This window comes from Coenobita brevimanus, chromosome 32 (assembly GCF_032717465.1).
Source record: "Coenobita brevimanus isolate Jiangsu-jjx chromosome 32, ASM3271746v2, whole genome shotgun sequence".
NCBI classification, from domain to species: Eukaryota; Metazoa; Arthropoda; class Malacostraca; order Decapoda; family Coenobitidae; genus Coenobita; species Coenobita brevimanus.
Window position 1 is genome coordinate 1,355,001 of NC_136985.1, and position 26,369 is coordinate 1,381,369.

Sequence of the window (26,369 nt, forward strand, 5' to 3'; positions counted from 1 at the left end):
GTAATGATGCTAGTCACGAAGAAGTGCTATGGAAAGGATGTAGAGCCGTAGTATTGTCTTTGTAATGATGCTAGTCACGAAGAAGTGCTATGGAAAGGATGTAGAGCCATAGTATTGTCTTTGTAACGATGCTAGTCACGAAGAAGTGCTATGGAAAGGATGTAGAGCCGTAGTATTGTCTTTGTAATGATGCTAGTCACGAAGAAGTGCTATGGAAAGGATGTAGAGCCATAGTATTGTCTTTGTAATGATGCTAGTCACGAAGAAGTGCTATGGAAAGGATGTAGAGCCGTAGTATTGTCTTTCTCTGCCACTGAGCTACGTGAAACAAGCTGCAAAAGGACGAAAATCTGGGCCAAGTTAAGGTGAAAGGAGTATCTCTAATAATTATATGGATACTTGGTCGTTATTCGCTTTAAAAATACGATATTCTCGCCTTTATGGCCTAGATTTCTTAACATAGGAGGAACGAGGGATAGTCTGCATTCTCTTCCTCCTTCCTGGGAATAACACATGATGGTGGAGGCGATTTGTTTGTGGCCACCCCGTACGGGATTGAGGCGTCTGGCAATAATTATCCCCATCTCGTAGCCTTTTTTTTTCTTATATGATGAACAAGGGTCAGGGATATATTATGCCCCCCTCCTAGTTCTTCCTGGGTTACGCAAATGATGGTTAGTCTGGTGACGTTTATACTACGAATAAATTAGGACTATTGGTGAATCCTTTGTATAATTCACTAAAAAATACACGATTTCCTCTCCTCCGTGGCTTAGATTCACTCCTGCAGGATGAACAAGGGACAGGGGGGTACTATGCCATCCTGTAGACCTTCCTGGAAAAAGAAACAAAGGCTGAAATAGGGCAATGACCATAAGCTTGTTTGTAAATCCTGGTAAAGATCACCTTGACGGGAGCAAACGTTTTCGGCCCTCCATATTTCCGCCACTTTGACCCTCTCACGGACATGCCATCACTTAAACCACACTCTAAATACCTCTCGGGACACTCACCCTCGCTGGCGGCGGTGGAGGAGATCGTGTTTGGGCAGAAAATGGAGAGAAATTGGCACACACGAGAGAAACTGCACCTTCAAAACATCACCTCTGCATTCTAGCGGACGGGGAGATGAACCACCTATACCAATACAAACTCGCTTCTGTCGCTAAAGTACACTTGCTAGAATTTTAATATAAGAATGCTATGAAGCGTAAAAATCTATAGAAATTCGTTAAATCATAATTTCATTTTTTAATAGAATCTCTACAACTGTGTAAGGAACGAGAGGACATCGCCAGAGTTGTCCTAACATGCCTAGCATAAAGCTGTAGCAAAAAATTGTAGATTCACTATAATTATATAAAAAACTTAAATATCACTAATACTTTATAATAAACTCTGGAAACATCTCAGCCTGCTTCAATATTTTAAAATATGGTTACATTTCTTGATATTAGACATGAAAATTACCGCTGTGATATATGGCTATCACGCAGAAAAAGCGCTAAGTTGGCAATCGGTCGACGTCACCACAGGCCGAAGGAAAATAAACAATGGTGAAACAAATATAGTATAGGTTTTTAAATTAAATCAATATTACAGAAAATCGGCGGGCATCATTTACTCACAATGGTCAACTTGAATATTTGGCCAAAATCTACTAACACGCTAGAACGCATTAAAAATTAGTCATTTCTTTTGACCACCGATGTTTTTTATGGATTACAATGATTACCCAGCAACATATTTCAAAACCAATTCACTTATAGCACGTTAGGAGGCTTTTTCGGGTTATTTTAGGTCATTTTTCATTTTCCCCGCGCCTTTCAAATCTTTACAGGGACATGATTTAGAATTGCGTCATTGCTGCCATCTTTCAGTTCTTTATTCCTTCGCCATGAATGCAGGGGCCTCAAGCATGGTCATATAGTCTTTGTACTTAAAGCATGACCAGTTTCTCTCCCCTGAGTGCCATAATGAAGGCAATATACTCTTAACTGCTTAATTCTACCCCCTTCTGGTCTACAATCCAGCTGGAGCACCATAATCCACTGGTCCACAAGGCTCCCATGCCCTAATTATATGCCCTTTGAATGCCGTAGTCATTGTTAGGAGAAATACATTGAGGTGGTTTGGCCATGTGGAAAGGATGGAGTGACTAACTAGGAGTGTATGTGAGGTAGAGGGAGAGAGAGACCAAGGATGAGATGGAGGGATGGAGTGGAGGTATATGAGAAACTAACTAGGGATGTATGTGAGTGAGGTGGAGGGGTGGCCACGAACAAATCACCTCCATGTCACCCTGTCCCCTGACATTTCACTGCCCTGCTCCCAGCTCACACACCCCTCTCATATACCTCTCTACTTCATCCCTCCATCTCATCCTCAGCCTCCTCCTCCTTCCACTTCACTCTCATACACTCTCCTTGTCAGTCTCTCACTCTCCATCCTCTGCACATGGCCAAAACACCTCAATGTATTCTCTCCTCCCCTTGTTAACTCTTTCTCAAAATACTCTATGCGGGGAGAGAGAGAGAGATTAGAGCTAACTTTAATTCTCTCCAACGTTATGGGCTACACAGAATCATTCCCAGGAGACTTTAAAGATAATAAATCTAGCTCTAACCTACCTCTCTCTCTCTCTCCCAGCATTTGCACTTCTCGTAACAAATCCTCTACGCTGTCACTTCTTTCACCTGGCTATGGATGGACAGACAGACAAAAAGACAAGACAGATAAGTAGAGAGACATCATCATCATCATCTGGACCTCCTATCCCACCCTAGGGCAGGATGAGAATGATAGATAGATAGACAGATGAACAGATAGATAGACAGATAGACAGACTGACACATGGGTAAATATAAAATGACTTTGGGACTGTACATGAAAGCATTATTTATTGATGAAACACAAATATTTGGCTGAGAACATAATAATGAGATGAAAGGGTCAACATTCAAACATTCAAACAGTCCTTTCACTACCTTGGTTTACATACACACAAATGTTAAGGTTTGTAATCGTTAAATTTGTAAAAACGTAAAATATCGTGTATATTCTTAATGTTACGACGCAATCACCTTAAAACATCATATGTCTTAGTAAATAAACCCAATCTTTTTTTAACCCTTAAGAGATGGGTGTCCACATATGCAGTTCGGCCATTTTTTTAGTGAAGTGGGCAAAGACGCAGCTTCCCACGCTGTATGGGGGAGTAGGATGGCACTAACAAACCCCCCCAACCCCCCCACCATTGTAATTTTATCTATCTATCTATCTATCTATTGTCAGACACCATAATCCCGTAAAGGGCGGCCATTTGACACTGAGTTAGTTGCATACATATATATTGGAAACATATTATTCTCTGCAAGGGCCTCTGTGTAATAAATATATTGCATTAATAGTGACACGACTGACGTAATTTGTAATATTACCATCATTATTATTATAATATGGAGTGTCAAGTTTACCGGAAAAGTATTTTAAAATGAAAATATCTTTCACCGCAAGACTGTGGTACAAGTCCTGCGGTGTCAGTACAGTGCGGTATAACTATTGTACCACACTGATCACACACATGAATGTTTATTATATATACAATGCTGAACAGTAAGTATAATGTGGAAATCAGTGTGGTAAGCTGTCATGGGAGTGAGAAGCGTGATTCAGTACACCTCCTTCTAAAATCTATCTATCTATAGCCCGACGCCCTAATCCCGTAAAGGGTGGCCGCAGACAAAACGCCTCCAAGTCGCTCTGTCACCCACCATTTGACTACCCTCCCCCCAGCTCACCCCCCCCTCCCTCATATACCTCTCAACTCCATCCCTCCACCTCATCCTCGGTCTACCTCTCCCTCTCCCTCCCTCCACCTCACCTACATACACCCTCTTAGTCAGTCTTTCATTCTCCATTCTAAAACCACTGCTAAAAACCAATCAAGAATCAATCCATTCTAAAATCAAAGTTCAGATGGACCGCAACACCACCTCATGTAAGACCTGAAGGTGCCTCATTATTTGACTCCAGCATCACTCATTATTTTACTCATCATTTTACTCTAGCCTGTGGAGTCACATGGAGAGATAGGCTGACGAATGAGGATATAAAGGAGCGTTGTGGTGTGGATGTGGATGTGATAGGAAGCGTTATGAGGAACACACTGAGGTGGTTTGGCCATGTGGAGAGGATGGAGGGTGAAAGACTGACGAAGAGAGTGTATGTGAGTGAGGTGGATGTGGAGTCACATGGAGAGACAGACTGACGAATGAGGATATAAAGGAGCGTTGTGGTGTGGATGTGGATGTGGAGTTACATGGAGAGACAGGCTGACAAATGAGGATATAAAGGAGCGTTGTGGTGTGGATGTGGATGTGGAGTTACATGGAGAGACAGACTGACGAATGAGGATATAAAGGAGCGTTGTGGTGTGGATGTGGATGTGGAGTTACATGGAGAGACAGGCTGACAAATGAGGATATAAAGGAGTGTTGTGGTGTGGATGTGGATATGGAGTTACATGGAGAGACAGGCTGACGAATGAGGATATAAAGGAGTGTTGTGGTGTGGATGTGGATGTGATAGGAAGCGTTATGAGGAACACACTGAGGTGGTTTGGCCATGTGGAGAGAATGGAGAATGAAAGACTGACTAAGAGGGTGTATGTAGGTGAGGTGGAGGGAGGGAGAGGGAGGGGTAGACCGAGGATGAGGTGGAGGGATGGAGATGAGAGGTATATGAGGGAGGGGGGGGTGAGTTGAGGGGAGGGTAGTCAAATGGTGGGTGACAGAGTGACTTGGAGGCGTTTTGTCTGCGGCCACCCTTTGCGGGATTAGGGCGTCGGGCCATAGATAGATAGATAGATTTTACTCTAGCACTACTCATCATCTGGCAATAGATATAGATAGATAGATGACTCATTATGTTTTTACAAGGGTTGAAAAGTTTGTTTACATTTGGCCAATCATGCCCATCCTCGGCCTCCATCCCAACGTGTGGACGCCCATCTTAAAGGGAGGATCACATCCATACTTAAAAATAAAGACTATACCTAAAAAGGGATTTAAAGGAGCATAACAGAGCAAGGGTGAGACAGGATAGTAATTTGTAATAAAAATAATACAAAATATGCAGGCCTTGATAATTGTTCATCATCATCATCATCATCGTCGTCACCACCGCCACCATCATCATCATCAACCTCCCTGTTCTTCAATAACTCAAATAACACTTTTTATATCAGAAGTCAAATCATCATCATCTTCACCATCATCATCATCATCACCATCGTTATCATCTCCACCGCCACCATCATCATCATCATCATCATCAACCTCCCTGTTCTTCAGTAACTCAAATAACACGACAAATCAAGTGGCTGGAAAGGGGCGTTCTTCTTTCAAGATGAACAACGTATAACAGGAGAATAAAGAGTGAACAATGATCTTAAACTGGGGTGAACGAAGAACACAGTGGATGAACGTTCAAATCGAGAGGGTCAATCTTACACCTACAACCTAATCTTCATCATCCGAAATCATTCCGTTCTTCTCAAACTGCTCCGATTGACTGGCTTTGACTGGAGAGGACGGATCGTTGACTGGAGAGGGAGAGGAGCGTTCTTCCTCCGCCGGTGAGTCGTGGGTCTCCATCTCCTCGGCCTCTTCGTTGCTGCCACTGCTTCCCTCGCCCACCTGTGGCTTCGGGATTTCCTTAAAGAACGTATTGATGCCTTTCTGCCAGGACGGGGTTGGCTGTGGGTTGTACGAATTCCCACCCGAATATCTGCCCACGAAATAATGCGATGAGTAAGAGAAAGAGCAGGAGACAATAACAGTAATAGTGATAATAAAAATCTATCTATCTATAGCCTGACGCCCTAATCCCGCGAAGGGTGGCCACAGACAAAACGCCTCCAAGTCGCTTTGTCACCCACCATTTGACTGCCCTCCCCCCAACTCCCCCCCCCCTCCCTCATATACCTCTCAACTCCATCCCTCCACCTCATCCTCGGTCTACCCCTCCCTCTCCCTCCCTCCACCTCACCTACATACACCCTCTTAGTCAGTCTTTCATTCTCCATTCTCTCCACATGTCCAAACCACCTCAGTGTATTTCTCCTAATCTTCTCAACCACATCCACATCCACTGCACTTTACAATAATAATTATAATAATAATAATAATAATAACAGTAACAATAATAGTAGTAGTAGTAGTAGTAGCAGCAGTAATAATAATAATAATAATAATAATAATAATAATAATAATAAAGATGTAATACAGTTGTAATGCTGTATGGTAGTGAGACCTGGGCAGTAAAGGAAGCTCCCTAACACCTTTTTGTAAGTGATTTATGCAGTATGTGTTAGGAGTGTAATGCTGTATGGTAGTGAAGAGTGTATAGTAGTGTATGGTAGTGAGCAGTGTAATGCTGTATGGTAATGAGGAGTGTATGGTAGTGAGGAGTGTAATGCTGTATGATAGTGAGACCTGGGCAGTAAAGGAAGCTCCCTAACACCTTTTTGTAAGTGATTTATGCAGTATGTGTTAGGAGTGTGATGCTGTAGGGTAGTGAGGAGTGTATAGTAGTGTATGGTAGTGAGGAGTGTAATGCTGTATGGTAGTGAAGAGTGTATGACAGTGTATGGTAGTGAGGAGTGTAATGCTGTATGGTAGTGAGGAGTGTATGGTAGTGAGGAGTGTAATGCTGTAAGTTAGTGAGACCTGGGCAGTAAAGGAAGCTCCCTAACACCTTTTCCTAACTGATTTATGCAGTGTGTGTCAGGAGTGTAATGCTGTATGGTAGTGAGACCTGGGCAGTAAAGGAAGCTCCCTAACACCTTTTCCTAACTGATTTATGCAGTGTGTGTCAGGAGTGTAATGCTGTATGGTAGTGAGACCTGGGCAGTAAAGGAAGCTCCCTAACACCTTTTCCTAACTGATTTATGCAGTGTGTGTCAGGAGTGTAATGCTGTATGGTAGTGAGACCTGGGCAGTAAAGGAAGCTCCCTAACACCTTTTCCTAACTGATTTATGCAGTGTGTGTCAGGAGTGTAATGCTGTATGGTAGTGAGACCTGGGCAGTAAAGGAAGCTCTCTAACACCTTTTCCTAACTGATTTATGCAGTGTGTGTCAGGAGTGTAATGCTGTATGGTAGTGAGACCTGGGCAGTAAAGGAAGCTCCCTAACACCTTTTCCTAACTGATTTATGCAGTGTGTGTCAGGAGTGTAATGCTGTATGATAGTGAGACCTGGGCAGTAAAGGAAGCTCCCTAACACCTTTTCCTAACTGATTTATGCAGTGTGTGTCAGGAGTGTAATGCTGTATGGTAGTGAGGAGTGTAATGCTGTATGACAGTGAGACCTGGGCAGTAAAGGAAGCTCCCTAACACCTTTTCCTAACTGATTTATGCAGCATGTGTCAGGAGTGTAATGCTGTATGGTAGTGAGGAGTGTAATGTATGGTAGTGAGGAGTGTATGGTAGTGAGCAGTGTAATGCTGTATGGTAGTGAGACCTGGGCAGTAAAGGAAGCTCCCTAACACCTTTTCCCAAGTGATTTATGCAGCATGTATTAGGAGTGTAATGCTGTATGGTTGTAAGGAGTGTATGGTAGTGAGGAGTGTAATGCTGTATGGTAGTGAGACCTGGGCAGTAAAGGAAGAGGATATTCACAGGCTCAAACGTACAGAAATGACAATGATTAGGTGGATGTGCAGTGCGTCCCTGAGTGTGAGGCCTGGGGGGGCTGGGTTTACGATGGAAGAGTTGGGAGGAAGGATGGGACTGGAGTGTATTGCTGTTGTGATGAGGAGGGGTAGACTGAGATGGTTTGTGATGAGGAGGGGTAGACTGAGATGGTTTGTGATGAGGAGGGGTAGACTGAGATGGTTTGGGAGGAAGGATGGGACTGGAGTGTATTGCTGTTGTGATGAGGAGGGGTAGACTGAGATGGTTTGTGATGAGGAGGGGTAGACTGAGGTGGTTTGGACATGTGGAGAGGATGGGGGATGATAATTGGGTGAGGAAGGTGAGAAGTGTTAATATTGGGGGCGGGGTTATGAGGAGTAGACCAAGAAGACCTGGGACGAGGTCATTAAGTGTGACCTCAGGGTTAAGGGACTGAACAGGGAGGCTGCCAGAGATTGAGCAGCATGGAGAGCCAGCATTAGGTGACCAAGGCCGATGCACGCAAGCATGTTGAATACAGTGAAGCCAAAACACACAACCGCCCCCAATCCTGCCTCACCTGGCCCCCTTGCCGATAGGTGAATTAACCATAGCACTGGATCCAGCACTTGGGGTTAGCACCTTCCGGGGAGCCTTTGCACCGGCCACTTTGGTAGCACCTGCATCGGCACGCGTTCGCACCATCCTGTGGGGGCAAAGAAAATTAAATATATAAATAATTAAAACATTGACTAGTCTGTTACATGAATCCACTATGACAACTAATTACCCTGTGTGTGTGTGTGTGTGTGTATGTGGTGTGTGTGTGTGTGTATGTGGTGTGTGTGTGTGTGTGTGTGTGTGTGTGTGTGTGTGTGTGTGTGTGTTCTTCCCTAATTGTTCTTACCTAATTGTATCTTTACAGGAATGTGTGTGTGTGTGTGTGTGTGTGTGTGTGTGTGTGTGTATGTGTGTGTTCTTCCCTAATTGTTCTTACCTAATTGTATCTTTACAGGAATGTGTGTGTGTGTGTGTGCAATGAAGGGGAAGAACTTGGCTCTTATTTGTGTTGACCAGGTTAGAAATAAAATCTGAATGACCTCGCCTGTCCAAGAATGCAAACTTCCCGTGCCTAAATAATACTGGAAAAAGACAAAACTTCCCCACGAAAATCTAGTGCTTGAAAACAGGTGGGACACATAACATAAACACTTACTTATAGTTCAAAATACATCAAATATATGCATGCAAAATTCAATCTACAAATCTATCACCCTGGAACACAAATGCTTACTGAGATGCCACCTTGAGTTTGGCAGCAACGTAGCTTTATTAAACTGCTCCTGGGATTATTTTTCGCTAGCATCCAATATTTAAAGTCTCTAGTCACTATATGTACAGGTTTTTAAATTATTTACTTACGTTTAGAGGTAAATATGAGGATAGAGGAGGGAAGCCACCTCAGTCCAGCTCACATATAATAACAAACCTTCAAAAGCGCGGGAAATTTTAGCCTATCTTGCCTCGGGGACGGTCTTTCTCTCTCTCCCTTTCTCTCCCTCTCAGTCTCTCTCTTTTATCATCCTTAAAAAAAAAGAAAAATCATAAATAATCTTTTTGGGGGGCAAGGAACCATTATTTACTTTTTGCAGGGTGATCAAAGTATTATATAATCTTTCTTCCTGGGAAAAAAAAATTGTCGTGTGCTGATAACAACAACAACGTCCTGGATTTTTTGGAGCTCAGCCATATCGCTTCCTTATCCTCATACCCTTTTAATACTAAAGCAATGGGCGCCACAAGCTTATTTAGAGTAGAATATCTGACCATTGTTAATTTCCTTTCAAATTTAGTGATTTGTTTCGCATAGGGACTTAAAAGTAGGAAAAGTGATGAATTTTCAAGAGACCGTGAGCGTCAGTCACTTACTTTCCCCAGTCTGAGTCCGTGAAAATGACTGAGTTTGAGTGGCCGTGGCAATATTCATTTCCTCCATTTTTCACGTAAGCAGCGGCATTTAGGACGGTGTTCCCCGAGTCAGAATGTACCGGAATAGTATAAGAAAATGCTGTGTATGCTGCCGTGTGCCTCTACCCTGTCACTAAGCTGTATTTTGGGTTGCTAATCAGGGCCTTTCCTCCCTGAATAAACCACCAAATGACGCGTGTTCACTACCGTATCTTTGTCTGAACCATGGCTATATATAATTACTTGAAGATAATACGAATAAAATGGCGAAAGACACTACCTCCACCTCCCCACATCGTAACTGGTAGCCAAATTAATATATATTTTTTTTTAGGGGGGAGAAGCAATTGCCTGGCTTCCTATCTCTGAGTTTGCTATCCTTGTCTTATTCTAGTAGTTTAGCCACACTCTTATGGGAGCTCTGCCGTGGATCAACAAGCCTACTCCAGTTATTGTCTCTTCATATTTTCTCTTTGCTTTTTTCTGTAAGACTAAAGTAATGGGTGGACTGAAGTTTTTGTAATGTGTGTGTGTGTGTGTGTGTGTGTGTGTGTGTGTGTATGTGTGTGTGTGTGTGTGTGTATGTGTGTGTGTGTGTGTGTGTGTGTGTTCTTACCTAATTGTATCTTTACAGGAATGAGTCAAGCTCGTACTGTCCCGTGTCTTAGACCATATTTATCGTACATATCCTTAAATTTGTGAATTGTTTTGGCACACACTATTTCATTCGGTAGTGTGTGTGTGTGTGTGTGTGTGTGTGTGTGTGTGTGTATATGTGTGTGTGTGTGTGTGTGTGTGTGTGATATTTAGCAAGATATTAATATGATTCCTATAACATCACCCCTCAGTCTACAGCCAAATGTTGACGTGCGTAAGACCCAGCTTGACGCCTGGTGCTCGCTGGTGGTGGCCTGGGCTCGCAAGAATAACATTACACAGATTGACGTCACCGAGGCTCCCAGCATGACTGTGTTTAGGTAAGAGAGAGAGAGAGGGGGGGGGAGAGTTGATGATGATGTAAAAGCAAGGATTTGATTGATGATGATGAAAATAATAATAATAATAATAATAATAATAATGTTCATGATGACACATATAATGATGATGATGATGAGGGTGAAGATAATATAGTAATAATAATAATAATAATAATAATGTTGATGATGGTAATGGTAATGGTGATGATAATGATGATGATAGTAATGATTGATGATATTGATGATCGCCATACAGGAACACATCAATCAGCCGAGCGCTACCGGCCGACAGCATCCGTGTGGTGTTGGACGAATTGGCCAAACGGGGCAACTTGGAATGGACGGACAAAACTAAAACGCGGTAATGTTTTGTCCGTTCTTGTGTGGTGGCGACCATCATCCACTCACTTGATGTAGTGCTGCCTACTTCTTCCTTAGCCTTTATCATTCTTTTTCTGTGCCTGTCCTCCTCTCTTCCTATTTCTTTCCATCATCCACTCACTTGATGTAGTGCTGCCTACTTCTTCCTTAGCCTTTATCATTCTTTTTCTGTGCCTGTCCTCCTCTCTTCCTATTTCTTACCATCATCCACTCACTTGATGTAGTGCTGCCTACTTCTTCCTTAGCCATTATCATTCTTTTTCTGTGCCTGTCCTCCTCTCTTCCTATTTCTCACCATCATCCACTCACTTGATGTAGTGCTGCCTACTTCTTCCTTAGCCTTTATCATTCTTTTTCTGTGCCTGTCCTCCTCTCTTCCTATTTCTCACCATCATCCACTCACTTGATGTAGTGCTGCCTACTTCTTCCTTAGCCATTATCATTCTTTTTCTGTGCCTGTCCTCCTCTCTTCCTATTTCTCACCATCATCCACTCACTTGATGTAGTGCTGCCTACTTCTTCCTTAGCCTTTATCATTCTTTTTCTGTGCCTGTCCTCCTCTCTTCCTATTTCTCACCATCATCCACTCACTTGATGTACTGCTGCCTACTTCTTCCTTAGCCTTTATCATTCTTTTCCTGTGCCTGTCCTCCTCTCTTCCTATTTCTTACCATCATCCACTCACTTGATGTAGTGCTGCCTACTTCTTCCTTAGCCTCTATCGTTCTTTTTCTGTGTCTGTCCTCCTCTCTTCCTATTTCTTACCATCATCCACTCACTTGATGTAGTGCTGCCTACTTCTTCCTTAGCCTTTATCATTCTTTTTCTGTGCCTGTCCTCCTCTCTTCCTATTTCTTACCATCATCCACTCACTTGATGTAGTGCTGCCTACTTCTTCCTTAGCCTTTATCATTCTTTTTCTGTGCCTGTCCTCCTCTCTTCCTATTTCTTTACCATCATCCACTCACTTGATGTAGTGCTGCCTACTTCTTCCTTAGCCTTTATCATTCTTTTTCTGTGCCTGTCCTCCTCTCTTCCTATTTCTCCCATCTTTCCTGTCACTTCTTATTGCTTTTCTTTCCTTTACAGGTGGCTTTACATTGAGTGACAAGCCAAATGGTTCCCTGTAAGCCAAGAAACCATTTACAACGCTGGGTGGTAACCATATAACCAAACCATACGTGCTGCCTACGTGTCAACAAGTGGGTTGGTGGAGGGTTAGTGCCCCTCCCCGTAAAACAACTAACTCAAAGTCAAATGGCCACCCCTTACGGGATTATGGTGTCTGGCAATAGATAGATAGATAGATAGATTGTGTGGTTGTGTGTTATTTATAGTGGTTGTTGTCCTCAGGCTTAGAGAGAGAGAGAGAGAGAGATGAAAATGATGATGATGTGGAGGAAGAGTGAGAAAATTGGTGATGATGATGATGATATCGAGGAGAAGGAGGAGGAAGAGAGAAGAAGGATGATGATGATGATGATGATGAGGAGGAGGAGGAGAAGAGAAGAAAGATCTATCTATCTATCTATCTATCAAGATCCTTCTTCCCTTTTCTCCTCCATAAAAATAATAATAATGATCATATTAAGTTTGTTGTATTCCTGATGATATAATGTATTCTGAGGAGGAGAATAATAATAATAATAATAATAATAATCTATCTATCTATAGCCCGACGCCCTAATCCCGCAAAGGGTGACCACAGACAAAACGGCTCCAAGTCGCTCTGTCACCCACCATTTGACTACCCTCCCCCCAACTCACTCCCCCCTCCCTCATATACCTCTCAACTCCATCCCTTCACCTCATCCTCGGTCTACCCCTCCCTCCACCTCACCTACATACACCCTCTTAGTCAGTCTTTCATTCTCCATTCTCTCCACATGTCCAAACCACCTCAGTGTATTTCTCCTAATCTTCTCAACCACATCCACATCCACACCACAACGTTCCTTCACTTCTTCATTCGTCAACCTGTCCCTCCACGTCACTCCACATGCTGCCCCCTCCCTCTTATACCTCATCTCCACCTCATCCTCGGTCTACCCCTCCCTCTCCCTCCCTCCACTTCACCTACATACACCCTCTCAGTCAGTCTTTCATTCTCCATTCTCTCCACATGTCCAAACCACCTCAGTGTATTTCTCCTAATCTTCTCAACCACATCCACATCCACACCACAACGTTCCTTCACTTCTTCATTCGTCAACCTGTCCCTCCACGTCACTCCACATGCTCCTCTCAAGTAACTCATTTCCACTGCTCTCACTCTTGACTTCTTCCCCTCTTGTATAATAATAATAATAATAGTAATTATGATGATAATAATTCTGTTGTCTTTCAGAGGGTATTTGTTTTGGCGCAGTGCAAGGGAGTGGGGTCAACAGATCTATTCGTGGGCGCAAGACAGCAGCCGGATCAATACCGTGTGTACGCTGTTTGAGATTACACAGGGTGACGAGACAGCTGGCCAGGGTGAGTGGAGGGAGAGAGAGAAAAAAAAAAAGAGAGAGAGAGACAGAGAGGGGGGGGGAGCAAAAGAGGATGAAAAAGAGAGAGACAGAGACAGGGAAACAGACAGACAGACAGAGAGAGAGGGAGAGAGAGTTGGGGGGGAAAAGAGAGCAGTGATGAAAAGGAAGGATGTTATAGAGAAAAGAGGAATGAGAGAGAGAGAGTTATAGAGAAAGGAGGAATGAGAGAGAGAGAGAGTTGTAGAGAAAGGAGGAATGAGAGAGAGAGAGAGAGAGAGAGTTGTAGAGAAAGGAGGAATGAGAGAGAGAGAGTTATAGAGAAAGGAGGAATGAGAGAGAGAGAGAGTTGTAGAGAAAGGAGGAATGAGAGAGAGAGAGAGTTGGAGAGAAAGGAGGAATGAGAGAGAGAGAGAGTTGTAGAGAAAGGAGGAATGAGAGAGAGAGAGAGAGAGAGAGTTGTAGAGAAAGGAGGAATGAGAGAGAGAGAGAGAGTTGTAGAGAAAGGAGGAATGAGAGAGAGAGAGAGTTGGAGAGAAAGGAGGAATGAGAGAAAGGAGGGTTTAGAGAGAGAGAGAGTTGTAGAGAAAGGAGGAATGAGAGAGAGAGAGAGAGTTGTAGAGAAAGGAGGAATGAGAGAGAGAGAGAGAGTTGTAGAGAAAGGAGGAATGAGAGAGAGAGAGTTGTAGAGAAAGGAGGAATGAGAGAGAGAGAGTTGTAGAGAAAGGAGGAATGAGAGAGAGAGTTGTAGAGAAAGGAGGAATGAGAGAGAGAGAGAGTTGTAGAGAAAGGAGGAATGAGAGAGAGAGAGAGTTGTAGAGAAAGGAGGAATGAGAGAGAGAGAGAGTTGTAGAGAAAGGAAGGTTTAGAGAGAGAGAGAGTTGTAAAGAAAGGAGGAATGAGAGAGAGAGAGAGTTGTAGAGAAAGGAGGAATGAGAGAGAGAGAGAGTTGTAGAGAAAGGAGGAATGAGAAAGAGAGAGAGTTGTAGAGAAAGGAGGAATGAGAGAGAGAGAGAGTTGTAGAGAAAGGAGGGTTTACAGAGAGAGAGAGTTGTAGAGAAAGGAGGAATGAGAGAGAGAGAGTTGTAGAGAAAGGAGGAATGAGAGAGAGAGAGTTGTAGAGAAAGGAGGAATGAGAGAGAGAGTTGTAGAGAAAGGAGGAATGAGAGAGAGAGAGTTGTAGAGAAAGGAGGAATGAGAGAGAGAGAGAGTCGTAGAGAAAGGGAGGATTTAGAGAGAGACAGCAGAAAAATGATGTTATGACCAGGAGAAGAATAGTGATGAAGGTGATGATGATGATGAGGAGGAGGAGGAGGACAAAGACAGTGATGATGATGATGATGAAGGTGATGATGATGAGGAGGAGGAGGAGAACAAGAGTGATGATCATTAATGGTGAGGACAATGGCTCTTTTCTCCTCAGAGTTTCATGGTCTGGACGGTGACATCCTGCTGAAGGCACTGAGGGCGCTGGAGGTGGCGGGAAAGGTTGAACTGATGGATTTCGGGGACAACCAGGGCGTGAAGTTCCTCTGAGGGCGGCCATCTTGGAAGTCAAAACCATCACTCCGCCTGCTTGGAGGTCTTAGGCACCACTCAGCGCGTTTTGACTCATTACTTTCCTTCATTACGAGAGGACTCCTACCATGTCACCATTTTGACTTGTTTCTACCTATGATGATGATGATGATGATGATGATGATGATGATGATGAACACTATGTAATTATTGTATGCAACTTTCTAGAGGTTAGATGGAGTGTAGAGGTATATAAGAGAGAGGGGGGTGTGAGCTGGGAGCAGGGCAGTGAAATGGCAGGGGACAGGGTGACATGGAGGTGATTTATTTGTGGCCACCCCTTACAGGATTAAGGCTATAGATAGATAGATAGATAAACTTCATAATAGATAAATAATTCCCATGTAACTTCATCAGGGCAGCAAATTTCAGGACTTAAGAATATTTGCCAAGAAATAAATGGTTTGTAATTCTTGTGTTTTGATTTAAATGTGCATTGGTATGAATATTTTAAACTTGACTCTCAGTAGCTAGGAAGTGTGTGTGTGTGTGTGTGTGTGTGTGTGTGAGAGAGAGAGGGAGAGAGTTTCCAGGTGTCTGTAATGTACATTTGGAGAGGCATATGAGAGACTAACAAGGAGTGTATAAGTAAGATGGAAGGGAAGACCAAGGGTAAGATCAAGGGATGGAGTGGAGAGGTATATGAGAGAGGGGGGGGGGTGAGATGAGGGAGGGGCAGTGAAATGGGGGAGGACAGGGCTACATGGAGGTGATTTGTTTGTGGCCACCCCTTATGGGATTAAGGTGTCTGGCAATAGATAGATAGATAAAGTCTTGCTGTTTTCCGGGGAATGTGTTGGATGAGATGGGGTGTTTTAAAGGAAGGAGGATTGAGAGAGAGGGAGAGAGAGAGAGTACTGAGAGAGGGAGAGAGTGAGTACTGAGAGAGGGAGAGAGAGAGTACTGAGAGAGGGAGAGAGAGAGAGTACTGAGAGAGGGAGAGAGAGAGAGTACTGAGAGAGGGAGAGAGAGAGTACTGAGAGAGGGAGAGGGAGAGAGTACTGAGAGAGGGAGAGAGAGAGAGAGTACTGAGAGAGGGAGAGGGAGAGAGAGAGAGTACTGAGAGAGGGAGAGAGAGAGTACTGAGAGAAGGAGAGAGGGAGAGAGAGAGAGTACTGAGAGAGGGAGAGAGTACTGAGAGAGGGAGAGAGAGAGAGAGAGTACTGAGAGAGGGAGAGAGAGAGAGAGTACTGAGAGAGGGAGAGAGAGAGAGTACTGATAGAGCGAGAGGACAAAGTCGAAGCTGTTTAATGTCCTCGTCAGGAAGCAAGAATTAATTGAATAAATATCACACTGAGAAGGTTAAGTGTTTGCCTACATAGTTATCCCTAAGCCTCATCAGTCATTATATTAAACTGTTTTAGATGCAGTTGGTTTCTTTCCATATCCTTCTTAAAGAGCATTGGATCCAAGCACTGTGTAAAGATTATATTTTCTGAAGAGGGAGGGGGAGGCCGAGGATGAGATGGAGGGATGGAGTGGAGAGGTATATGAGAGACTGATGAGGAGAGTGTACATGAGTGAGGAGGAAGGGCAAGAGGGAGACCAAGGAGGAGGAGGTGGAGGGATGAAGTGGAGAGGTATATGAGAGAGGGGGTTGAGCTGGGGACAGGGCAGTGAAATGGTGGGGGACGGCTACATGGAGGTGATTTGTTTGTGGCCACCCCTTATGGGATTAAGGCATCTGGCAATAGACAGATATTCTGAAGATCCTTCGTGGAAGGGGAGACCAAGCCCCATTTTCATTACATCAAGTGAGTGGATGATGATATGAAATAGCAAGAGAGGAGGACTGACACAGAAAAAGAATGATAAAGGTGAAGGAAGAAGTAGGCAGCACTACATCAAGTGAGTGGATGATGGTAAGAAATAGGAAAAAAAAGGAGGACAGACACAGAATGATAAAGGTGAAAGGAGAATCAGGGAGCACTACATCAAGTGAGTGGATGATGGTAAGATATAGGAAGGAAGGAAGACTGAAAAAGGTGAAGGAAAAATTAAGGAGCACTACATGCGGTGAGTGGATGATCGCTGCCACCCTCGACAAACGATGGATTAGTAAAAGCCGGTACAAAGTAGCATAGCTTTTATTTTCATACAAACCTAACCTACTTTTACAATGGGGTGAGAAAAAGTACCTTGTTATGTTCGACACACACGCACAGGATTGATTTACTCTCCTCTAACATTACACGTCATATATAAAAAACCAGACGTTAATATTAACTATATATAAGGCAAATATCGTCTAAAAAGCTTCCTTCCAGTCTTGTGCTAGCCGCTGCGGAACAAGTGAGCCGACGCGACGCCCCTTCGTTCGTACGTGGGTTCTCACTCGGGCAAAGGAAAACGACGCAGAAAGACACCAGTATATGTCACCTTGCGGGGGAAAACATCGGCAGACTATCGGAAACATTGCACAACATCTTCCATAAACGTACTGCGGAAAAACTGATGAAGAAACGCAGATCAAGTTTATAGTGGAAGTTTGGAAGTTAATTTCCCTGTAATTTTTTAGCACATATCTGGTCCTGTGATGCTGTAGCTGTGTCCCACTTTCCTCTGAAGGGGAACCCAGTGGACTGCAGGCTGAGGATGTCCTGCTGTCCAACATTCATCTTTCAGGGGAGAGGGAGGGACAGGAGGGAGATGTGTAGAACCAGGCAGTGACTCTGTTTGGTATTATCAGTGCCAGCAGGTGAAGGCTCCCTCAGCACTCAGAACCAACCACTTATCTTGTACTTTGGGGGAGGGAGAGGGAGGAGGAGGGAGAGGAAAGGGAAGAGGGGCGAGAAGGAGGAGGAGGAAGAGGAAGGGAAGAGGGGCAAGAGGGAGGAGGAGGGAGAGGAAGGGAAGAGGGGCGAGAGGGAGGAGGAGGGAGAGGAAGGGAAGGAGGAGGGAGAGGAAGGGAAGGAGGAGGGAGAGGAAGGGAAGAGGGGAGAGAGGGAGAAAGAAGGGAGGGGGCAGAGAGGGGAAAGCAGCTCAAATCAACAGCCAGCAATGCAACTTAGCAACTTCAACTGGGTGATTCGTTCGGTAACTGTGGACCCACCAGCCAAAGGACCATCAAGACCGGTGATATTTAACCGGTGACAACAAACCGGTGATATAAAACCGGTGACATATAACCGGTGCCTTTCCGTAAACTTGTACTGAGAATAACATATCTGATTCAGTGAGGTGATTGTTAAAAAGCTATAGACAGCCACCAGCCTCTGTTGTTAATTGTACTGTTAAATGTCCTAAAGGCTTTACTTCACCCTAAAATGACCTTAAGCCTTTATTCCTCTCTTAAAATGTCCCCTTAGACTTTATTCCCATCTTTTAAAATCTCCTTAAGCCTTTATTTCTGTCCTAAAATGTTCCTCAGGCTTTTTTCCTATCCTTTAAAAGGTCCTTAAGCCTTTATGACCACCCTATGTCCTCCAATCTTTATTTCTGTCCCTTAAATGCCCTTTATGCTTTATCTCTAGCCTTGAAAATCTCCTCTCAACTTTATTTCTTCCCTAAAATGTCCTTCAGCCTTTACTTCTATCCTTTAAAATGTCCTTGTAACTTTATTCCTTCTCTCTATGTCGTTCAACATTTATTCCCATCCTTCAGTCTTTAAATCTGTCCTAAAATGTTCATCTATCTTTAATCTTCCCCTAAAATGTCCATCTATCTATATTTCTGTCCCAAAATGTCCTCCATGCTTTAATTTTGTCCCCTATTGCTCCATTATTTCCTGTACCTTAACGCCATTCTATCATTCCTTCGTTTACATTCGTCCTCATTTTCAGTGTCTTCCAAAAACGACAACTTTCTCTTGACGCTGTAAGTAAAAAATCGTTACGACCCACCCCACACAGGCCCTCTGAGGAGTAGGGTGCTGAGGCTAGGCTAAGGTAGTCTAGTATTGTACATTTAAGAGTAGATAACCAGCCTATGTCCCCTTACGGCATGATGCAGTTTGAAAAAAGTCAACTCTGGGATTCAAATTCAAACCGGGATTCAAATTCAAACCTATGCAAGCTCCACCTGGGACGTTCTATCCACTACACCACCAGATCATACAAACAGAGTAAATAGATTAAAAAAAGGTTGTTTATTATGACTTGTATCTATTGGACATAATCAGAGCTGGATTCCGAGGCCGACACACGGAGAATGTAAACACTAGGCTCACACGTACACATTTTAGGCTCATGTAAACACTTTAGGCTCACATGTAAACATTTTAGGTTCACATGTAAACATTTTAGGCTCATTCGTACACACTTTAGGCTCATGTAAACATTTTAGGTTCACATGTAAACATTTTAGGTTCATTCGTACACACTTTAGGCTCATTCGTAAACACTTAAGGTTCGTATGTAAATGTTTTAACTTTGTATTTACTGGTGTCATGGCAGGGGCTGGGAACCACACAGTGTACCAGATTCAACAGCTGCTATAATAATAATAATATAGTAATTGTAATAATAATAATATAATAATAATATAATAATAATAATAATAATAATAATAATATGGTCTTGGTACAATATCCATGTTAATTTTGAAAACTGTTTAGCCTGTGCAATGACTGAATCAAAATATCAACATATTGCAACAAGTTATCAATTTCTGCAATATTTAATTTACCCTTTATGGGATTATGGTGTCTGGCAATAGATAGATAGATAGATAGATAGACTCTCTCTCTCTCTTTCTCTCTCTCATGTGGGTAAATCATCACAAAATACAACAGTTTAGGGCTTTCAAAGAATTCAAAAATCCGTTAAATCATTTCAAATTTTCAAACACTGGCCTGCAATGGCTGGTGATATCTTGGACACTACATATGGATTTTTAGGACATTATAGATTTAAACTTTGGACACTAGAAGGGTATTTTAGGACATAATATAGAGAAATCCTGGCCATGGGAGTAATATTAATTTTGAAGGGATTTATTACTATGGAAAGTTGTTTGTGTGTGGATTTTCATGGGATATTAACCCCCCTGTGAAAGACGCAAGCCTTCTGTATGAAAATCACTGCTGGTAACTGAAGGATAAATCAATCAGGAGAATGTGCTGAGAGGATGAACACTTACATCAGCTTCTCACCAGTTAAGGAAGCTCCCTAACACCTTTTCCCGAGTGATTTATTTCTGGACGTGGCAGGGTAATGTCCTTTTGTATCTTACTGATGCAGAGTATGGTGATATTGGAAGGATTTACATAACACAGAAGAAATAAATCACTTAGGAATAGGTGTTAGGTGATACTGGAAGGATTTATTTAACACAGAAGAGGAGAGTAAGGTGTAAAAAAAAAAAATAAATAAATAAATCACTTACGAAAAGGTGTCAGGGTTTAGGAATTATGAAACACAGAATGGAACAGTGAAGGGCAATAAGCAAAATAAATCACTTGGGAAAAGGTGTTAGGGAGCTTCCTTAACCAACAAGCTAAAAATATCCCACTTTCTTACTATACTTCTTTCACATTCACTTGACCCAAACGTCTGTCCTATTGCAGTTTATTCCAGGGCACTTCTTCATGACTAGCGCCAGTGTTAATCTGTCGCTACAACTCAATGAGGAGGGGAGATTTTGGGCCAAGTTAGGGTGAAAAGAGTATAGTTTACACGGCTGAATCATTTACAATACCAGTCCCGTCTTTTACAATATGTGTCGGATCGTTTACACTCAATTTACAACCGCTGCTGAATCATTTACAACAGTCATCCAATCTTTTACAATGTGATTAGTTTACATGTCGATTCGTTACCAGTCAGTTCGTTTACAATACTTTTACAACAGCTACTGAATCGTTTACAGTGTGTTGATTCATTTACAGATGATTTACAATACCAGCTGAATCATTTACAATCTTACAATACATGCCGAACCTTTTACAATATGTCGAATCGTTTACAGATGATTTACAATACCAGCTGAATCATTTACAATATTAGCTGAATCTTTTACAATGTGTTGAATAGTTTACATGTGATTTACAATACCAGCAGAATCATTTACAATATTACCCGAAACATTTACAATACATCGAATCGTTTACAGTTGATTTACAATACCAGCAGAATCATTTACGATATTACCCGAATCTTTTACAATGTGTCAAATCATTTACAGCTGATTTACAATACAAGCAGAATCATTTACAATCTTAGCTGAATCTTTTACAATGTGTCGGATTGTTTACATGTGATTTACAATACCAGCAGAATCATTTACAATATTCCCCGAATCTTTTACAATGTGTCAAATCGTTTACAGCTGATTTACAATACCAGCTGAATCATTTACAATACTTTCACAATAGCCGTTGAACTGTTTACACCACAGTGGCTTCCGGGAGCCAGCCACTGCCTCTGACATCCATCATTGCACTTGTAATTGTCAAGATACATAGACTGGGAAATAGATAGATAAATGCATAGATAGATAGGTAGATAGACAGACAGATAGACCAGGAAAGTATAGGAAAATAACTGAGTCTAAGTATATGTGTGTCAGGAAAATGGATGGGGGAATGATAGATAGATTGGAAATATATATAAATAGATAACTAGACAGATACACAGATAGATACAGTACATCAGGCGGAGAGAAAATGATAGATAGACAATAAATAAATAAATAGGCAGACTGGGAGAATGATAGATAATTTTAAAACCACTGAGAAATGAAAATGATAAACCAAAAACTATATAGGAAAATGAATTGAATTTTATATACATGACAGCCACAGGAAAAATAGTGTAAACTCTCAATTATCCTTTGTTGTAATATCCAGCCCAGATAGATAGATAGATAGATAGATGGATAGATATAGAGATACTGAGGGATAGGCTAAAATATATAACCATTTATTTTCCTCATAACTGAAAATGTAAACAGAATAGTAAGTGATTTTTTTATGTCAGTCAAAAAATGCATGTTGAAAAAACAAAAATTATATACAATAGTCAGTCTGGAATATATTGTAAGGGACGGGATTCATATATAACTTTTTTTCCTTTATAAATTCAAATGAAGACCAAAAAACAATTTGATTTTTAAATATAAAGGTCGGTCAGTCCGATAATACCCCTCGTTCTCCACACCCAACTGTCATCCTTCAATAATAATAATAATAATAATAATAATAAAAATAATAATAATAAAAATAATAATAATAATAAAATAAATGAGATGGAAGCCATATGTCATTCGAATTTCAAAAACGAATTGAAAAATTTGAACTGTTTCCTCAAAGAACTCAAAAATGCTTCATATATATGCTCTCTGTCTGTCTGTCTGTCTGTCTCTCTCCATTTGTTTAACTGCCTGTCTGTCTGTCTGTCTTTCTCATACATATACACTCTCATCATCTGTGTCTGTCTGTCTCCCCCCCACTTCTCTCTCTCCTCTCTCCCTCCTATTTCGTTGCTTCATAGAGGTCGGTATTCTCGCTCATGAAGGAAGCTCCCTAACACCTTTTCCTAAGTGATTTATTTTGTTTATTACACCTTACTGTCCTCTTCTGTGTTACATAAATCCTTCCAATATCGCCTAACACCTTTTCCTAAGTGATTTATTTTGTTTATTACACCTTACTGTCCTCTTCTGTGTTACATAAATCCTTCCAATATCGCCTAACACCTTTTCCTAAGTGATTTATTTTGTTTATTACACCTTACTGTCCTCTTCTGTGTTACATAAATCCTTCCAATATCGCCATACTCTGCATACATAACAGAAGGATATTAACCAGCCATATTCAAAAATAAATCACAAAGGAAGAGGTGTTAGGGAGCTTCCTTACCTGATGAGAACACAAGAGGGAACTGGAGAGAAGGATGGGGAACAAGAGACTAACCAGAAGAGCGTATGTGAGTTTGGTAGAGAGAGAGACCAAGGATGAGGAGGAGGGATGAAGTGGAGAGGTATATGAGAGACTAACTAGGAGAGTATGTGAGTGAGGTGCAGGGGGAGGCCAAGGATGAAATGGAGGGATGGAGTGGATATATGAGAGACTAACTAGAAGAGTGTATGTGAGTGAGGTGGAGGGGGAGGCCAAGGATGAGATGGAGTGGAGAGGTATATGAGAGACTAACTAGAAGAGTGTATGTGAGTGAGGTGGAGGGGGAGGCCAAGGATGAGATGGAGGGATGGAGTGGAGAGGTATATGAGAGAGGGGGGTGTGAGCTGGAAGCAGAGCAGTGAAATGGCAGGGGACAGGGTGACATGGAGGCAATTTGTTTGTGGCCACCCCTTACAGGATTAAGGCGTTTGGCAAGACAGACAGACAGACAGATACAAAGACAGACAGACAGACAGACAGATAGATGGATAGATATAGATAGATAGACAGAGGTAAACAGAACTAATAAATTCAAGCCATAAACAGTAACTGTCTATAAGCTTACAGTGTTCAACAGAAATTCAAAAATGTTTCAAAATTATTAAGCCAAAAACAAAAACATATATATATATCTGAGGCTTAAAATTTTACCTGTGTTTACAAAAATAATAATAATAATAATAATAATAATAATAATAATAATAATATTTTCATAATTATTCACCTAAATATTATAAAGCAAATGCTGTCTTTGCATATACAAAAAATTACACGTTTTTCACCGAGGCATGGAAGACAAAAGATGGCAGCCTCGTCAGTTAAGGAAGCTCCCTAACACCTGATCCTAAGTGATTTATTCTGCTTAATACACCTTACTGTCCTGTGTTATATAAATTTCTTCCAATACTGCCAAATATCTTTTCCTAAGTGATTTATTTTGCTTGTTACACCTTACTGTCTTCTGTGTTATATAAATCCTTCCCATGCTCCCTAACACCTTTTTCTAAGTGATTTATTCTGCTTCTTACACCTTACCATCCTCTGTGTTGTACGAATCCTTCCAATACTCCCTAACACCCTTTCCTAAATGATTTATTTTGCTTAACCTTACTGTCCTCTACTACTCAAATATCACCATACACTGCATAAATCACTACGGAAGAGGTGTTAGGGTGCTTCCTTAACTGCAGAGAATGCAAGCCACAAAACGACTAGCAAAAGAGACGATAACAAGAAGACAGGAAGAAATCTGGTTAGTAAACGCACATGCTTGAAGAGGGAGACATAGAACGTACACGGACCTCTCCATTTCTCTCTCCCCCTCCAATACGCACACACACACATGCGCACACGGACACACACGCACACGAGGGGGGGTAAGTAGACGTTGTTGTGGGTTAATACGCTAAGGATAGACGGGTTCCGGCGTGCCGTTTGGAAATACATCGTTGTTTTTATATTTCAGTCTGCGTTTGTTCACCACCCTCACCATCATCATCATCATCATCATCATCATCATTATCATCATCATCATCATCATCATCTTTTTCATTTCCTTCATTAACACTATCATCATCATCATCATCATCATCATCATCATCATTATCATCATCATCATCATCATTTTTATTTCCTTCATTAACACTATCATCATCATTATCATCATTTTCATCATTATCATCATCATCATCATTCTTATTCTCATCTTCATCACTATCATCATCACCTTCAGTGTCTTCCTCATTCAAAATCATCACTATCATCATCACCATCATCATCTTAATCATAACTTTATCCACATCACTATTTCCATCACCATCATCATCATCTACACTACTTCCTGCATCACTATCATCACCACCTTCAGTGTCTTCCTCCATCAAAATCATCACTATCATCATTTTCATCATCTATACTACTTCCTGCATCACTATCATCATCACCATCATCACCTTCGCGTCTCCACTGCAGCACATCTCCACCTGTGGGCTGTTTCTGCCTGGGGGGTCACTTATATTGTTCGTCACTCACACACACACACGAAAATCCACAAAATGACTTCACGAAAAACCGGAGAAGAGAGGGAAGGGATCGGAACTTCACGCGGCACATGCTGGGTCCCATACGTGGCTCCCTAACACCTTTTCCTAAGTGATTTATTCTGCTGATGACACCTTGCATTCTTGTGTTCCTTATATCTCTTGTTTCATTGATTTATTTTTGCCTATTACATATTAAAATTCTCCTTTTGTATTGTTTATGAAGGCTCCATGCTGCTTGATCTCTGGCAGCCTCCCTACTCAGTGCCTTATCCTTAAAGACACACTCTCTCCAAACTGCTTGATCTCTGGCAGCCTCCCTGTTCAGTCCCTAATCCCTGAGGCCACACCATGCTGCTTGATCTCTGGCAGCCTCCCTACTCAGTGCCTTATCCCTGGGGTCATACTCTACGACCTCATCCCAGGTCTTTATCGGTCTGCCTCTCACAACCGTACCCTCAACATTCACAATTATCCATGCTGCTTGATCTCTGGCAGCCTTCATTTTCAATCCCTTTTCAATTCAGGTCTATTAAAAAAAAAAAAAAAAAAAAAAAAAAAGAGAGAGAGAGAGAGAGATTGAAAAATTTATAATTCAAATTTAAACTCAAAATATAAATTCAAAAACTCAGAATAGAACATTTCTGAATACAAAAAAAATCTGCCTCACTGACACACACATAAGGATACTGACGGGGATTGAGCAGAATGAATAGCAGAGGAAATGGTGTTAAGTACCTCCAAAGCCACTTACACACGACCCCAAAAACTACTATATTTTTCCCCACATTTTTCGAAGTAAAATTCTACAGACAGACGAGATTAGTTTCACTTGACGAGATTAGCGAGACCAGACGCAGTGAGACGAGGCCGCGAATGATCCGAGAAGAGCTGGTATAGGTGCTGGCAGGTTGGGATTTCTGCCTGACCATCATCATCATCATCATCACCGTCATCATCATCATCATCATCATCACTGTCATCATCATCATCATCACCATCATCATCATCATCGCTATCATCATCATCATCATCTTGGATCTTCATTTGGCTGGATTTCGCAATGATGGCTGTAATGTAGCAATGATGGCTGTAATGTAGCAATAATGGCTGTTGTTTACCAATGATGGCTGTGTAGCAATGATGGCTGTTTAGCAATGATGGCTGTTGTTTAGCAATGATGGCTGTAGTGTAGCAATGATGGCTGTAATGTAGCAATGATGGCTGTGTAGCAATGATGGCTGTATGTTAGCAATGATGGCTGTGTAGCAATGATGGCTGTAGGTTAGCAACGATGGCTGTAGTGTAGCAATAACCGTTGTAGTGTAGCAATGATGGCTGTAATGTAGCAATGATGGCTGTAATGTAGCAATGATGGCTGTAATGTAGCAATGATGGGTGTAGTGTAGCAATGATGGCTGTGGGTTAGCAATGGCGTC

The 26,369-nt window shown here is 42.0% G+C and overlaps 2 protein-coding genes across 2 annotated transcripts; one reads left to right on the forward strand and one right to left on the reverse strand.

The window, feature by feature from the left end:
- Positions 1 to 5,522: 5,522 nt before the first annotated feature.
- LOC145395617 (PCNA-associated factor-like) lies at positions 5,523 to 9,134 on the reverse strand. The gene is made up of 3 exons (XM_080269185.1): positions 9,099 to 9,134; positions 8,257 to 8,382; positions 5,523 to 5,790 (listed from the first exon to the last, which is right to left on the reverse strand). Exons 2-3 carry the CDS (start codon positions 8,379 to 8,381, stop codon positions 5,523 to 5,525), a joined length of 393 nt encoding a protein of 130 aa, XP_080125311.1. The 5' UTR covers position 8,382; positions 9,099 to 9,134.
- Positions 9,135 to 9,629: 495 nt separating this feature from the next.
- Vps25 (vacuolar protein sorting 25) lies at positions 9,630 to 15,574 on the forward strand. Its single transcript, XM_080269177.1, has 5 exons — positions 9,630 to 9,679; positions 10,493 to 10,621; positions 10,878 to 10,982; positions 13,350 to 13,480; positions 14,900 to 15,574. Exons 1-5 carry the CDS (start codon positions 9,630 to 9,632, stop codon positions 15,010 to 15,012), a joined length of 528 nt encoding a protein of 175 aa, XP_080125303.1. The 3' UTR covers positions 15,013 to 15,574.
- The last annotated feature ends 10,795 nt before the right edge of the window (positions 15,575 to 26,369 follow it).